Raw genomic sequence first — 14870 nt, forward strand, 5'->3', positions numbered from 1 at the left:
CATTGTCCGACCTTGTTTTCTTTGTGCGAGACACTCACACCGGCCTGGGAAACCGTGGCGGACAATAGAACAGAGGAACCAGCGTATGAAATGAAAAAGAAAATAAAACGAGGGATTACACAAGGAAGGGGGGGGGGGAGAGAAAGGGATATTTAGGGCGAGAGGAAAAAGGGTGAGAGAAAGAAGAGATATTCTGGTGTTTGTCGGGTGGAAGTCGACCGTTCGGGCCTGTTTGGCTCGCGGTGACAGAATAAAAATGAGAAAAACACAGGTTGGAGCGAGGGATGAATGACAGGAGGGATGGAAATAAAAGCGGTTTTATGTGTCAGTGGAAACCATATCTCTGTTATACGAGGAAGAGAGCGAAACTGGGTGGAGCTGAGAAATAAGAGCCAAATAACTGTGATAAAGGAAAGATAAATGGAAGAAAGAAAAACAAATAGGGTGAATAAAAGGAGACGGGTGGAGAAAAAAAAATGGCGCTTATACAGATGAAAGCCAGACTTTATGCATGGGGTTTGAACTGGATGCGAATGAGATAGTTTAGTCCCAACGTCATAGATGGTTGTAGGAAGCATCTGGAGCGTCACAGCAAAGGATTTTTGATACAAAGTTACTAAAACATGCAAACCTGAGTTCACTAATGAGCTGAACTAACTTGTCTAAAAGTGTTTTGTTGCCCTTTAAGCTAATAAACGAGTCAGAAATAAGGCCTTGAACCCGTCCCGTTCCAGAACTAAAGCGGTTCTGATGGCTTGGAGCCACTTCATCGGGTCATCCAACTGTATTTATCGTTATCCCTGCAATACCACAGCCTACCTGAGAAAGGCTTTTTTTCTTATTTTTTTTATTCATGTTTTTATTCACGTAACAAGGTCAAGTACGAACAGTGAAAAGTAAGGATTTATTTTCCCCTTTTTACAAAAACAACAACCATTCATTCCCTCCCTTCCCCAGCCCTCCCCCCAATCCTACATGATTATGTTACAGATCAGTAATAACCCACATCCATCCTTCTTACCGTACACAAACACGTGAATAAAAAAAGCATATAGACAATTTAAAAAGAGAGAGGAGTAAGAATAACAAATAAATAAATAGAAAACACCACAAAGTAAAACTGAGAGGTAAATTTTTTCAATGGGTTGAGATGAAGCAAGGGGGAAAAGAAAATGTAAACAAAAGTCAGTTGTCAAAAGTGGACATTTCATTTGTCCTGTAGTGTCTTTAAACTAGCTATGTAACTAATCATGCAGCCCCAAACTGAAAAAGGCTTATAGTGATAAATAACAGTACCTGCACCCCCAGATATTGTCTAGTTGACGCGTTTAGCCGACGTCTTGAGAGATCAAGGCGAAATATTCAGACAGAAGGAAGCGACTTCTGATTGGATCCTGAAACCACTTCTCAAGATATGAGCTAAAACGTTTTATTTGGGGTAGCTTGAACTTTTCAAAGCATGTTTCTATGAATAAAGTTGTTTCTCTTATAACATTTAAAGAGACGTCGGTGTAAAAGACGATGTCTTTAGCTCATTTCTGAGAATGTATATTCAAAGAGTTGAGTTGTGCCGCGTGTTTTCTGGGCTAAATTAAAGTTCAAAGTTAGATCCTTTAACCCAGAGTTGAACAGAGCAAAATTCAGCGCTGCCCATTTTCAGGACACACCCCATTTTTTTTTCTCATCAACGCGTAAACCTGTAGTCACACCAGGACTCTGATTATTCAGACATTAAGATCAAAACGCTAAAGGAGCAACAAAACTCAGAGTGGATTTGGCGCACCTGACAGAAAGACAAAAAAAAAAGATCTGGAAAAGACAAAAAAAAGTGACAAAGACCAGAGGAGAAAGAAAAAGAGAGGAAAGCCAGAGAAAGAGAGAGAGAGAGAGAGAGAACATCTGCCCATCTGTTTATTCTTCTTTCTTCCCCGGTGTAAATGGCAGCAGAGATGAGGCCCAGCTGTCGTCCGCACACACCGAGCGCAGGGAATTCAGCAGGCAATAATAGAGAGAGACGGTCGCTAATTCAAACTAATGGAGGGAGATGAAGATGGATGAGAGGGAGAACGCCGGAGCAGAGGCAGAGGTGCGGAGGGGCGAGCGAGGCAGGATCGCACAGACAACAGAGAGAGAACGAGCGGCGGCGCGAAGAGGGACGGCCATTAAATACATTTTCCAGTCAAACAGAACGTTGTCGTTGTTAATAATCAGGCTGAGTTAGCTGACACGGTGGGAGGCTTTTAATAATTTATCGACGCCATAAATTCTTCCGACTCGGTTTAAAACATCAGTCGTCTCTGCCGGTTAAAAAAATCAGCAGATCGGAGATGCCGATCGGGCGGAACCGACCGTTTTCTGACGATGTTTGGCTGCATGTTGTCAGGTTTCCTGCTTTGGAAAGGGGGTTTTGACTTGTTTTTAGAGCGTAAAAGTGAACGTTAAGGTCCACTGCTTCAAGACATCTAGTGGCTCAAACGGAAAATCGCAACCAACTATGGAAAAAAAAACAACTTTTAGTTTTCTAAGTTTTGTATTTATGGCGATCCGTTTTGCTCGCCTTGATTATAGCCTGTGTACGGAAGAGGATTAGGGCCACTCAAAAAAAAAAAAGTCTACTAAATTCTGACTTTTTTCTCAGAATTCTGAGATTAAAAGTCAGGATTCTGAGAAAAAAGTCAGAATTCTGAGAAGAAAGTCAAAATTCTTTTTTCTCAGAATTCTGACTTTTTTTTCTCAGAATTCTGAGAAAAAAACTCAGAATTCTGAGATTAAAAGTCAGAATTCTGAGAAAAAAAAGTCAGAATTCTGAGAAAAAAGTCAAAATTCTTTTTTCTCAGAATTCTGACTTTTTTCACAGAATTCTGATTTTTTCCCAGAATTCTGAGATTAAAAGTCAGAATTCTGAGAAAAAAAGTCAGATGTCTGAGAAAAAAGAATTTTGACTTTTTTTCTCAGAATTCTGACTTTTTTCTCAGAATTCTGAGACTAAAGTCAGAATTTAGTAGACTTTTTTTTTTTTGAGTGGCCCTAATCCTCTTCCGTACCTGTGGATGTACAAGCCTGAGAGAAATCCTCCGGGTTTGGAAAGGAGATGTGGCTGAAAGTCTTAAAATAAGCCCAGAACTGAGAGGTTTTGTCCCGTGGAGTTAGTCTCATAATGAGACGGAGGTGAATCGGTCAATAGAGGAGCCAGACCAACAGGAATATAACCCAAAAGAATAAATGAATAATCTAACAGGGGAGCATGAGTGCATAAATCTAGATTAGAACTTTATTTTTCCTTATTTTTTTTAAGACATTTTGTGTTTAGCTCAAAATGGCTCTGTTTAGTTTTCTCATGAGGATCTTAAAAATACCTCCCATGAAGCTTCTTTTTTTTTTGTGATAATCCTGCCCTCTTCCCACAGTAATGCGCTCAGCGCTCCGCTTTGCTTCTAATAAATAAAAGTCTGAAGCGTCAACCTGTTTCCGAAGCGACCCGACGCACAGAGCAGGTCATGTTGGTCTGGTCTGAGGTGGGCCGATTCCTCCCCCTTGTTCAGCTCGTGGGATGAATTACAGGAAACATCATCTTCTTACTCTCTGGAGAGAACATCTGAAAAATGGTCCAGGAAGAGGCTAACGCAATTATGAGTAATAGAACCGAAAAGTGCCGAGACCAACGTTAAAGTAGAGGGGGAAACGTGGAAGTGGAGGTTAATGTTACTGACAGATTTGCCCTCCGTGGGTCTGCCCCCCCGCACGAATGAACAAAAATACCGACAAAGTGAAATAAGTCCATTAAAACAAAAAACGCTACAAATCTGACTGTAATAGAAGAAATTTCACTCATTATGTTCCATAATCAGAGCGTTATCAGAAAGTCGTTCACTGAGTGGAACGCATTACACAGATTAATTACACACACTGGTGTTTTCAAGCCTTTATGTTAATTATCAAGATCTTCTGCTTGCAGGTGATGAAAACACAACATTTAAAATTAGAACGTTACGTCAAACCAAGAGAAAAATACAAAAAATTTAACGCAGAAACGTGGGCTTGGTGAACGGTACGTTTAATACCTGCTTTCAGGTTATCATTTTCAACAAAAAAAAGTTATTTTTAGCCTTAATGGGAAAGCATATTCAGGTTTATTGAACATGGCTTTGTGCTGCTACCGATAAAACGTGCTGAAGGACACACTCTTGGCTTTGGGCGCAGGTAGAAAGACAAGCTGTTTGCTCCACTTGTAAAAGCAAAATCTGTCGAGCTCTATCTGGCATTGAGACATCAATTCCTATTGCCACATTGCTAGACAGGACACTGGGAAAAAAAAAAGAAAAAAAAAAGTTGTTTTGAAGTGAAATGCATGTACAATTTGCCCTGTCATTGTTTTGTACTTTGTAACATTTGCAAAAAAAAAAAAATAATAATAATAATAAAAAGTTATTCTGTTCTCACGCGCGAACAGAATAACTTCCAGTAGGCAATATTTCGTTTTTCTTACTTTTTTTATTCTTTTGTATTTTTTCGAGGCGGGGGTTTCTTTATGTATATCTTTGTATTTTGCGTAAATACAGAAATATATATATATATATTTAGTTTTTTTTTTTTTTTAAATAGCAAAAAATGTTTCCCAGTTGTGGTTAAGGAAATAAGAATATATACACCATTTGTTAAAGTACACAAAAATCCCCAGCTATAAACACGTTTAGGAGTATAGAAAGGTATTTTATTTTGAATATTTTTCAGGTTTTTTTTAATCATTTATTTGATTTGCATATGTATTTGTGTATTTTGTACTTAATAAATGCATTTAAAAGAAAAAAAGAAAAAAAGAAAGACAAGAAGCGGCCTGAAGGAATGCTTTTTCTTTTTAGTAGAATTGATTACTGCAACGGTGTTTTCACAGGTCTGCCTAAAAAGTGGATCAGACAGCTGCAGCTTATCCAGAACGCTGCTGCCCGCGTCCTCACTAAGTCTAAGAAAGTAGAGCACATCACCCCAGTTCTAAAGTCCTTACACTGGCTCCCTGTATCTCAGAGAATAGACTTTAAAATACTTCTGTTAGTCTATAAATCCCTGAATGGCTTAGCACCTAAATACATCACAGACTTGTTATCAGCGTATAAACCCTCCAGACCACTAAGGTCTTCTGGCTCCAGCCTACTCTGCAGAACCAGAACCAGAACTAAACAAGGAGAAGCAGCATTTAGTTCCCATGCTCCGCTTATCTGGAACAAACTTCCAGAAAACTGTAAAAGTGCTGAAAGCCTGAGTTCCTTTAAATCAAGATTAAAAACACATTTGTTTAAAATTGCCTTTGAATGTTCAAGTTAAACTGTTTTACTGTTTTCAAATGTTGTTTTTTTTCTACATTCTATCCCTACTTGCTTTTATTCCTATATTTTAATCATGTAAAGCACTTTGCATTGTCTCTGTACTGAATTGTGCTATATAAATAAATTTGCCTTGCCTCGCCTTTCTTACTTGGCTGGCTTTAACTAGGTTAGCACGTCTGATTCTGAGCGCATTAACGTGCGCGGCGACTAGTTACGCTAACAGTATTGTTGGGGGACGGCGAATCCCCCCATTCCTCCAGATCCTGGGTGACATTACGGCTGCTGGTGACGGCCGCATATTAAATGTGTGCTCCTCTGCCCAGGAGGGAGTGAGTGTTCCTGGGATAAGGAGCGTCTGACCAGCCCCCCCGCCGGAGCGCACAGCGGAGGAGGAGCAGGAGGTGGTGGCGCCCCGGCAGTGGGAGGAGGAGCCGGAGGAGGAGGAGGGGGCGCGGCGGGAGGTCCCGGCAGGGGGTCCACCTTAGGAGCCGTCAGTCAGCAGCAGCTCCAGCAGCAGCAGCAGCAGCAGCAGCTACTGGCCAACAGTGAGTATTCAGACACATATACATCCAAACGCACACGCCGGCCGCGCCGTGTGTTCAAAGGACGGCAATATTTGTTAATGTGCGGCATTTAATCTGTCCCCATCTCCTGTATTACCCACTCCTGCTTGGATTAATCAGCGCACACTCTACTAAATGACTCAATTCATCAACACCATACACACACACACATACGGTCAGGCAAACCAACAGATAGTCGGCCCTTTTTCCTTTTTCCGCAGAAGTAAACGCGTTTGGACTGTGGCGGCAGGAAGCGACAAACACTCACATTGATTATTCTATCACTTCAGTCATCACCACCACAGCAATCAGTGTTATTGTTTCATTGCTGTGAAAGCGTGTGTGTGTGTCTCTACTCTCTGATGTGTCCGTGGAGTGGGGGGGGGGGGGGTCCACTCTGAAGGTGGTGGCTGTTTTTAGAGCGGCGGGGTCATCAAGGTTAAAAGTTACTTTTTTTTTGTCACCCTTAAATCTTTCAGATCGTCCAATGAAAATAACCCGAGTACGTCCAAAAAAAATTCAGTTTTGAAATGAAATGGCGTTCGCCCAAGGAAAAGAAAGCGATGTCCAAAACAAGCGGAAAAGTAATTGCCCCCCCTTACGCCTCATAATTGCTCATGTCACACTTGGGCAACAACTGGTAAAATGTCTTTTGCATCAACGTGGAGGAATAACTGGTTTAGATTGCTTTGATTGAGCTGCATTGGAGGCTGTAGAGTATGAGCGCAGGGTTTCCCCTACCATTATCCTGTTGAGCCCCCCCCCCACAAGAATATCACAGCATGTGGTTATTGTAGGTATTCACAATTAACGTCATTCTATTTATTATTATTTTTCTAAGTAACAGCAGATCACATAGGGAGCTATTTCTGTCCCTAAATGGTTGTTCCTTTTTCAGCTCTCTGTAGATTTGTTTATAGGCACAAAATCTATTCATTGGATGGAAATGTATAAAAAAAATGAAAATTTAACGTTTATATAGGCCCAACATTAACTAATTAGATCACGACGTACGTTTAAAAGCTTCACGCTTTATTCAGAATATAAGCACTGGGACATGCGAGGAGTCCTCAGATTTCCCTAAAAAACCACAGAAGAAGTTTTACTTCGGACTGCACTGAAGAAAAATAACGGAATTTTTTATTTATGTATTTTTCAACTTTATTGAACAGACATATACTAAAAACACAGTAAACAAACAATTATATATATATATATATATATATATATATATATAGATAGATAGATAGATAGATAGATAGATAGATAGATATAAATATAGATATAAATATGAACAAACGCGGAAGTGTGCTCGTTCTGAGTCTAGTAAGCATCCATAATGGACCCCTGCCAGGTTCTAATGTTACTGCACTCACTAGTAAAACTACATGGTGCAAGACATGGTTTGCTCCAATCCGAATGATCGATATCGACAATTATCAACAAATTCAAAACATATATTTTAAGTGCAGCCCTGAACATTTTATGCTGTTGCTTAGCGACCTATTTTTAGATACAGACACACAAACACTGAATTCAAACTCAATCATTTGTATTCAAACTTTAGGTATTCAACCAACTTTTTACCTAAACTACAAGTTTTTAAAAAAGAAAAAGAACACATGGTCTCTGAACTCTTTGACGGGGGCGGAGCTTGGTGACAGAGCGTTCCTGGGTCTGCGTTGTGATTGGTTGGGAGGATGTAATGACTGTAATATTAACCTACATGATAGGCTAGAATGCAAAAGGAAGGAAAACTGTTCTTCTATTGAACTTTTTATTGACCCTTTTTTCTATCATTGATGTACGTCTATCAATCGATATATATTGTCATTGAATTTATCGTCTAGCTCTGTTTGTTCCTCATCTGTTCCTGAGTGTGTTCAGGACATGATGTGATTTGTTTGAGATGTTCTGCTGAAGTGGTTCTGCAGGTCAGGCAGTATAAGCTGCTCTGGGTTTGGCCAGAGAAACAGAAATGTGATTAATCAATTCATGATGAACAATGGGACAGAATATCTTCACATAGCTGCATTTTGTATTTGATCAGATTATCTGTCTCAGATTATGGAACAAATTTTAATATCAAACACCCAGGTGTGCCAGAAAAGCAGCAGCATTAGCTGTACGAGGGAAACACTTTGTCAGCAGAGGGAAACAAGGACTTAATGAAACACAGCGGACCAGTTCAAGCAGATGAATAATAAACACTGACTGTGTCAACTTCACTCTGAACCCCAAACAAGTTGGCCATGGCGTAACATCTCTGTAATAAAACACCATTTATTCATCTGATGTGATATTTCAGTGTTTTTGAGAGCTTCAATTTTAACATTCATAAACTGAAATAAACGATATTCCAATTTGAGATGCTTTAGATCAAGATATTTAGCTTTATATTCTCACGACTGCAGCGCTCAAATAAACTAGAAGCGATGTAATAATCCCACTAGGCATTTAGCCGTCACCTGGTGGTCCCACGCCAGGTGAGTTTAAAGCGAAAGCATTTTATCTCTGTTCTTTTTTTTCTGTCTCCTCCTCCTCCTGTCTCAGGGTTGGATCTGCCGTTCATGATGATGCCCCACCCTCTGCTGCCCATGGGGCTGCCGCCTGCGTCTGTGGCCATGGCCATGTCCCAGATGAACCATCTCAGCACCATCGCCAACATGGCCGCCGCCGCCCAGCAGATACACACCCATGTCCACCGAGCACCTGTCATCAAGGTAACGCCGACTGATCAGACCAGATTTCACTCAGCGTTCTCAATACAGGTGTTTTTCAAGCTTAAATCTAAAAGTTTTATTGGTTTTAAATGTAGCTTGAAGACTAGTTGTTATCAGTAATCACAGGGAGCTTTGATAACCTAACCTAATTGAACTGGTTTCCTTTGTAAAACGTCTCAAAATAACTTTGACTGTGATTTGAAGTAGTAAGATCAAGCTGAATTAATAAAAGTGTGTCATTTTTAGATTAGATTGACTAAAAACAATCAGTGAGTTTATCTTGCTGTGGTTTTATTTAATTATTTACCTTTTGTGGCCTTCGTCTCCATTAGCCAGAACATTATGACCAATGGGTAAGACGGGTGAGGCAGGATCCAAAGCTTAAAGATATACAGTAGTTGGTACTGTAAACATGCTCAGAAGACAGTTTTGTTGTACTGGGTGAACTGGTCCATCCATCCTGACAGTAGTCAATACATTATGTATTCAGAAAAAGGAGGTAAAAAAATTAGACCTCTGTGAAAGCTGCAGGCCTGTAAAAACTCTAACCCATCCTGTCATTCGGTCTGAATGGAAAGAACCAATCAGATGCCTTCATGTCTCATCCAGTCCACGCCCCCTCTGTCCAGTTATGTATCCAGTTAGCTTAGCGGCTACGTTAGCGGTTAGCTTAGCGGTTAGCCGTTCATTGTAGCTCTTCTGCTCTCACCGCATACTGTGAACATGGCTGAGAGTCGCATAAAGCGAACTGCGTTCATGTTTATGAGAAGAAGAAGAAGTAGAACCTCAGTAGACCTCAGTAGAAAAAATAAGACCAGAGTGGATTGGGGACATTTTTTCCACGTCATCCCCCTGAAGAGCAAAAAGTAGCAGGCATGGCGGTCTTGCGTATGCGCAGTTATTCAAAAAGGGAAACTTCCGGAAAAATCGCCAATCCCACCTTTAATCCAATTTACCTCATTTGTTTTTGTAAAACATCTTGAACTAAGCTGTGATTTGGAGTATTAAGATCAAACTGAATTGGGTTGCCTAAAACCCATCAGTGAGTTCATCTTCCTGTGGTTTTATTTACATTTTTACCTTTCGTGGCCTTCGTAGCCATTAGCCAGAACATTATGACTAGTGGGTAAGACAGGTATTTTTTTGATATTGATTTAGAAATATCTAGCTAAGCTGTTGAGGAAGTTTTTTTTCCTTACCTTGCTGGATTGTGACGCTCCTCTCCCTCTGTGTTTTTAGGAAAGGGTGTGCGACAGCCCCTCTCTGTCTCCATCTGTGGATGAAACCAACACTCCCCTGCAGTCGCAGCCCAGCAGCTCGGCCTCCAGCTCGCCTGAAAGACTCGGTACGCCCAAACACCTTCAGTCTCCACTGCAAGGTTCTAAATCTGCGTAAAGATAAAACAACTTTGTGGGGGTTTCTTGTCCCGTGGATCCGTGGGAAGACTGGTTGTCTGTCAATCAAATGGTTGGGAGGTTGAACCCCTGAGTTGCCTCCTGATCTGTGCATGAACTCGGCTCCATTTACCATCCATTTCTTCTACTTTCTTAAAAACTGAACATTGAGAATTTTGAATACAATTTTTTTTGTTTTGCACCAATCACATCACAGACGATGCACTTTATCTGATTTTCACTGAACTCAAAGCGGGCTGTGAATTATGACGTGGCAAATCAAAGTGGTCGCCTTTTTCCCCCCAGAATGTAGAAATATGTTTGTAAACTAATACATAAAGAAAATTACATTCAATTAAATGTTATATTATATGTGAGATTTAATCATTTCCAAGGCAGTTTAGCTCCACGTTTAATTTAAACACCAAGAATGGTGACATGTGGCTACAGGATGGATGTAAAAAGGGGCAAACTGACCCTGAGCTATTTCCTCACACACACACTGCACATATTTGCAAACACGGTTTTTACACTCATATTCACACACACACACACACACACACACACAGACACACACACACACACACACACACACACTCAGATAATGACTGCCCGTGTCTTCTCTCAAACAGGATTGGTGTCGGGTGATGCTGATGTTGCACTGACCAACTCTGCTGCACCCATCAAGAAAATAACAAAGGACAAAGGTTGGACCACACACAGACACACCCACACACACACACACACACTTACACCAGCGAGGATATTCCATTATCCACACTAATCTAAACCATCAAGCATTTTCTTTGGACATCTGACAAATTGTCCTCACTTAGGCGGGCTCCTCTCGTCCAGCGTACCCCCACAAACACACGGAGATCAACACAAACAGAGAAACTGAAGCATCAGCCATTGATCAACTGTCTCTGAAGCATCAATCACAGCAGAGAGGGGTAGATAGATAGATAGGAGGGGGGGGGGAAGGTGGGGAGGTGGGAGTGAAGAAGGCATGGCTAAAAGGGGCCACGGGGTCATGCACTAAAAGCATGCTGCCCCCTCCCCCGTTAAAACCCCTCTGAGTTTTCCATTCTTCTAACACGTTCTGCTCATCTAATTTCTCACTCTCGCTCCGCATTTTGTCATTCCTGCTCCGGACGCGTCGCCGCGGACACCAGCGGAGGGAATACGTCCCTGAAGATCAATACGGGCAAAATAAAAAGCTTAAAGCGACCATCTGGGCTCAGGATAGACTCCTTCAGCTTAAGTCGCTCGTGTCCATGATGTGACAAGATTATGAAACAAGACGTAAAAGAGCTTATTTTATGAACCAATTCCTATTTATAGAATGGACATTAGAGGTTTATTTTAAGGAATTGATTTTTTTTCTTATTATTTGTTTAAAAATTCTATGTATTCCTTTGTTTTTAACTTACTTAGCTGGAAAAATACAAAGCAAAAACTTTTTTTAAACTTTCTAAAAAGTGAATGTGATATTCGACCAAGGTCATCAGGATGTTACACTCATAAACGGCTACATGATTTATTCTAATTTGCAGCAAAAGTTACATTTTGAGCTGGAATTAAAAGACAAATTCATGTTAAGCGTGATAGCAGTCAGCTTTACAGACGGCAGCTATCAGTAATTACATCAAAATTGATTTAACAACAAATCCCGTCAGTGTCTGAAAGCTCGATTTCCCAAATAAGGAGAAAATCAGCAACTCTGGCATCACTCCAGACACTTTTGTTCTGTTTTTTTCCCCCCAAATTTCTAATTTCTTGTGTTTTGTTTCTCACTATATGTTCTTGCATTAAAAACCAGCAACAATCCCATTTCTCAAACCTCAAAAAAACTCTTTTTGTCACCTTTTCAATCACACTGCACACACAGAAATGAGATAAAGAACATTTGTTTAAGTAGATATTGAACGTTTTGCCTTGAGCTGTTTATTAAAATACATCAGATAACATTTATGTCTTCAGATTAAGGCCATGATAACAACATGTTAGCGCATTCTTGTGATAAGTCAAACCAAATCCGTTGTTTCAACAGATTAAAGTGGTTTGAGATCATAAATGTCAGCATGAATTAAAGCTTTAGTTTAGTTTTTAGTACACAACAAATATCTCTAGTCACTTTACAAGACATACACATCCAGAACGGATCCAGTTACACGGAGTCCAACCCAGTGACTATATTATGGTCATCCCTGACCAAGGTGATGTGATTCAGATCCAGTTACAAAGCAACGCAGTCAGATGTAGCATCAGCCAGGTAACGGGTCGGTACCGGCAGAGCGGTGCGTTTTAGACTGCAGCATCGCGTCCATCATCGGTGCGTGAAGCTGACGACTTCTGGACGCCGACCGGACAACCAGCGACTCAGATTATTAAGTCCCGTTTTCAACACGTTTTCTTCACACATACATGTGTTTTAACTGCTGACGTGGGAAAAACTAAAATAAGAGAAAGCTCAGCAGCAACTAATGCAGATAAAATGTTTTCAGCAGCATCCCATAGGCAAGGCAAGGCAAGGCAAGGCAAGTTTATTTGTATAGCACATTTCAGTGCTATACACTGAAATGTGGGGGGCAGAGACAACGCAAAGTGCTTTACATGATTAAAATATAGGAAAATAAAACAGAATAAAAGCAAGTTGAAATAAAACGTGGGAGAATAGAAACTAAAAGCAAATATTAAAAACAGTTGGACTAAAAAAGTTGAACTAGTGATGCTTCAGTAGAACTATTTAACTAGAACAGTCAAAGGCAAATGTGTTTTTAATCTTGATTTAAAGGAACTCAGGCTTTCGACACAGATTTACTGGAAGTTTGTTCCAGATAAGTGGAGCATAGGAACTAAATGCTGCTTCTCCGTGTTTAGTTCTGGTTTCTCTACTTTCTTAGTCTTCGTCCCTAGTTCTCTCTTGTGGTCTGCTCTTCCTCATTTAAAATCTTCAGTTAGGTAAACCTTTTGAATCAAACATTTTATACAATGGCGGCCGACTCTACAAAATAAAAGCTGCCGATAGAAGCTAATAAAATTGCCTGAACTCCTGACTCCCCTCATCCTTTCATTGATCCCTTTCTCCTTTTTCTCCCCTTTTATGAGATTTATCTGCTCCTCTTCATGAAGCCACTTGATGGGAAAGAAAAGCAGCGGATAAAGAAAAAGAAATACTAATAATCATCTTTATCTGTCATTGCGACATTCATTCCACTGAAATTTGTCCTCTAAAGTGACCCCATCCATCAGGGAGCGGTGGGCTGCCACCGGGGGGGGGGGGGGAACCAGGGACCCAGGGACCCAGAGTGGTGGTCTGTGGGATTCGAACTGGGGGAACTTGCGCCCTGCTTTAACCACCAGGCCACCAGTCGCCTGAAAAGTAAACAGAACAGCAAGACGGCATTAGAGGAAAACTTATTTGGTCCTTCAGAAGCCAAAATAAGTTATTATTACAGGATTAAAGGAGGACTAAATTAAAACATTGACGGCAAAGAAGAGAACTTTAGGTAATTTGAGAAAGCCAGTCGGGAAGAATATTAAAGCTGACTTTAGAACATCGCCGAACGTTGGAAAAGCAAATGAAAGCAAGCAGGGAGGAGGGGGGGGTAAAAAAAGAAGTAAAGAAGGACGAGGACGCGGAGAAGACTGGAGCGGCAGAGGAGGAAGAAGTGACGAGGAAAAGGAGCGAGTGTGTAGCGGCGGAGTCGAGGGACGTATGGATGAAGTGGCAGATAGGGAGTGTGTGTGTTAGAGTGCATCTTAATCAGCGTTAATTTCACAGCAGAGTTAACCCAGTTGTCGGAGTGTTGGGCATTAAGGGCTGAGCAGACACTGTGACGCACCCCCAATGAACGCACACACACACACACACACACACACACGAAGGATGTCTTTAATCCTCACCAATTAGTACCCCACATGATTGTCTGAATACTAACAACCTCAGAGTGTGTACGTGCGTGTGTGTGTAATTGATTTCTGCGTCGCAGCTCCGCATTTCATAAAGTTTACTGATGACGGCTACACTTCCTAAAAAATCATCCAGTTTCTCAAAGTCTCTCAGCTTTTTTGAAAACCCGGTTTGAGCTAAAAGTGGAGCCGCGACTCCTGACCGACGACATGAATGCGTCTCTGCAGAGCGGAGCAGCTGGTTGCACTGTTGCCTTGCAGCAAGAAGGTCCTGGGTTCCAATCCCAATTCACTGCAAAAAGGGAACTGAAAGTAAATAAAAATTTCTTGAAATTAGTGTATTTTTCCTTGATTTGAGGAGCTAAATAAGACTATCTGCCAATGGAATGAGTATTTTTACCCCTAAAAGAAGATAATTAGATATCCTGCACTTGAAATAAGATGATGGAGAAGAATTGTTCCTATTTTAAGTGCATAAATCTTTGTCTATTGGCAAATAGTCCTTATTTACCTACTCTAATCAAGGAAAAATACGCTGATTTCAAGAAAATTTCACTTACCTATAGTTCCCTTTTTGCAGTGAACCTGGGTTCTCCCTGTGCATGGATGGATCTCAGTGTTTTTTCCGTCCTTTAACCATGTATTCAGTCAACCGTCTGAATAGAAATCAAATTTGCTTGTTTAAATAATGATGAAAAAGGACATCAAAGTAATTTGTTCCAACCTCGTTTTGTAGAACGCACCTTTATGGTAGATCGTAGCACAACGGGGGGCATTGTTCCTGCCTAAACATCAGAACTGCATGGTGAAATGTTAATGAACCAGTAAATATTTAAAGCTCTCCAGGCTTGTGCTTAACAAGAAGTCGGTCTGTAGACGTCGGCCTCGTGCTCTGTCTCAAAGTGTCACCAAGTACAAAAACATGGTTGGCGTAGAGCGTTAAGGCTGCATGAG

The 14870-nt window shown here is 40.8% G+C and overlaps 1 protein-coding gene across 2 annotated transcripts in view; it reads left to right on the forward strand.

Moving 5' to 3' along the window:
• The window catches only part of dachb (dachshund b), a 124470-nt gene that overhangs the window by 94681 nt on the left and 14919 nt on the right, over positions 1-14870 (forward strand). For both annotated transcript variants that reach the window (XM_036146719.1, XM_021308976.2), the window contains exons 4-7: positions 5645-5866; positions 8438-8607; positions 9847-9952; positions 10634-10708. In XM_036146719.1, the coding sequence (XP_036002612.1) occupies positions 5645-5866; positions 8438-8607; positions 9847-9952; positions 10634-10708 (573 nt within the window). The remainder of the gene's footprint in view (positions 1-5644; positions 5867-8437; positions 8608-9846; positions 9953-10633; positions 10709-14870) is intronic.

Source organism: Fundulus heteroclitus, chromosome 14 (assembly GCF_011125445.2).
Source record: "Fundulus heteroclitus isolate FHET01 chromosome 14, MU-UCD_Fhet_4.1, whole genome shotgun sequence".
NCBI classification, from domain to species: domain Eukaryota; kingdom Metazoa; phylum Chordata; class Actinopteri; order Cyprinodontiformes; family Fundulidae; genus Fundulus; species Fundulus heteroclitus.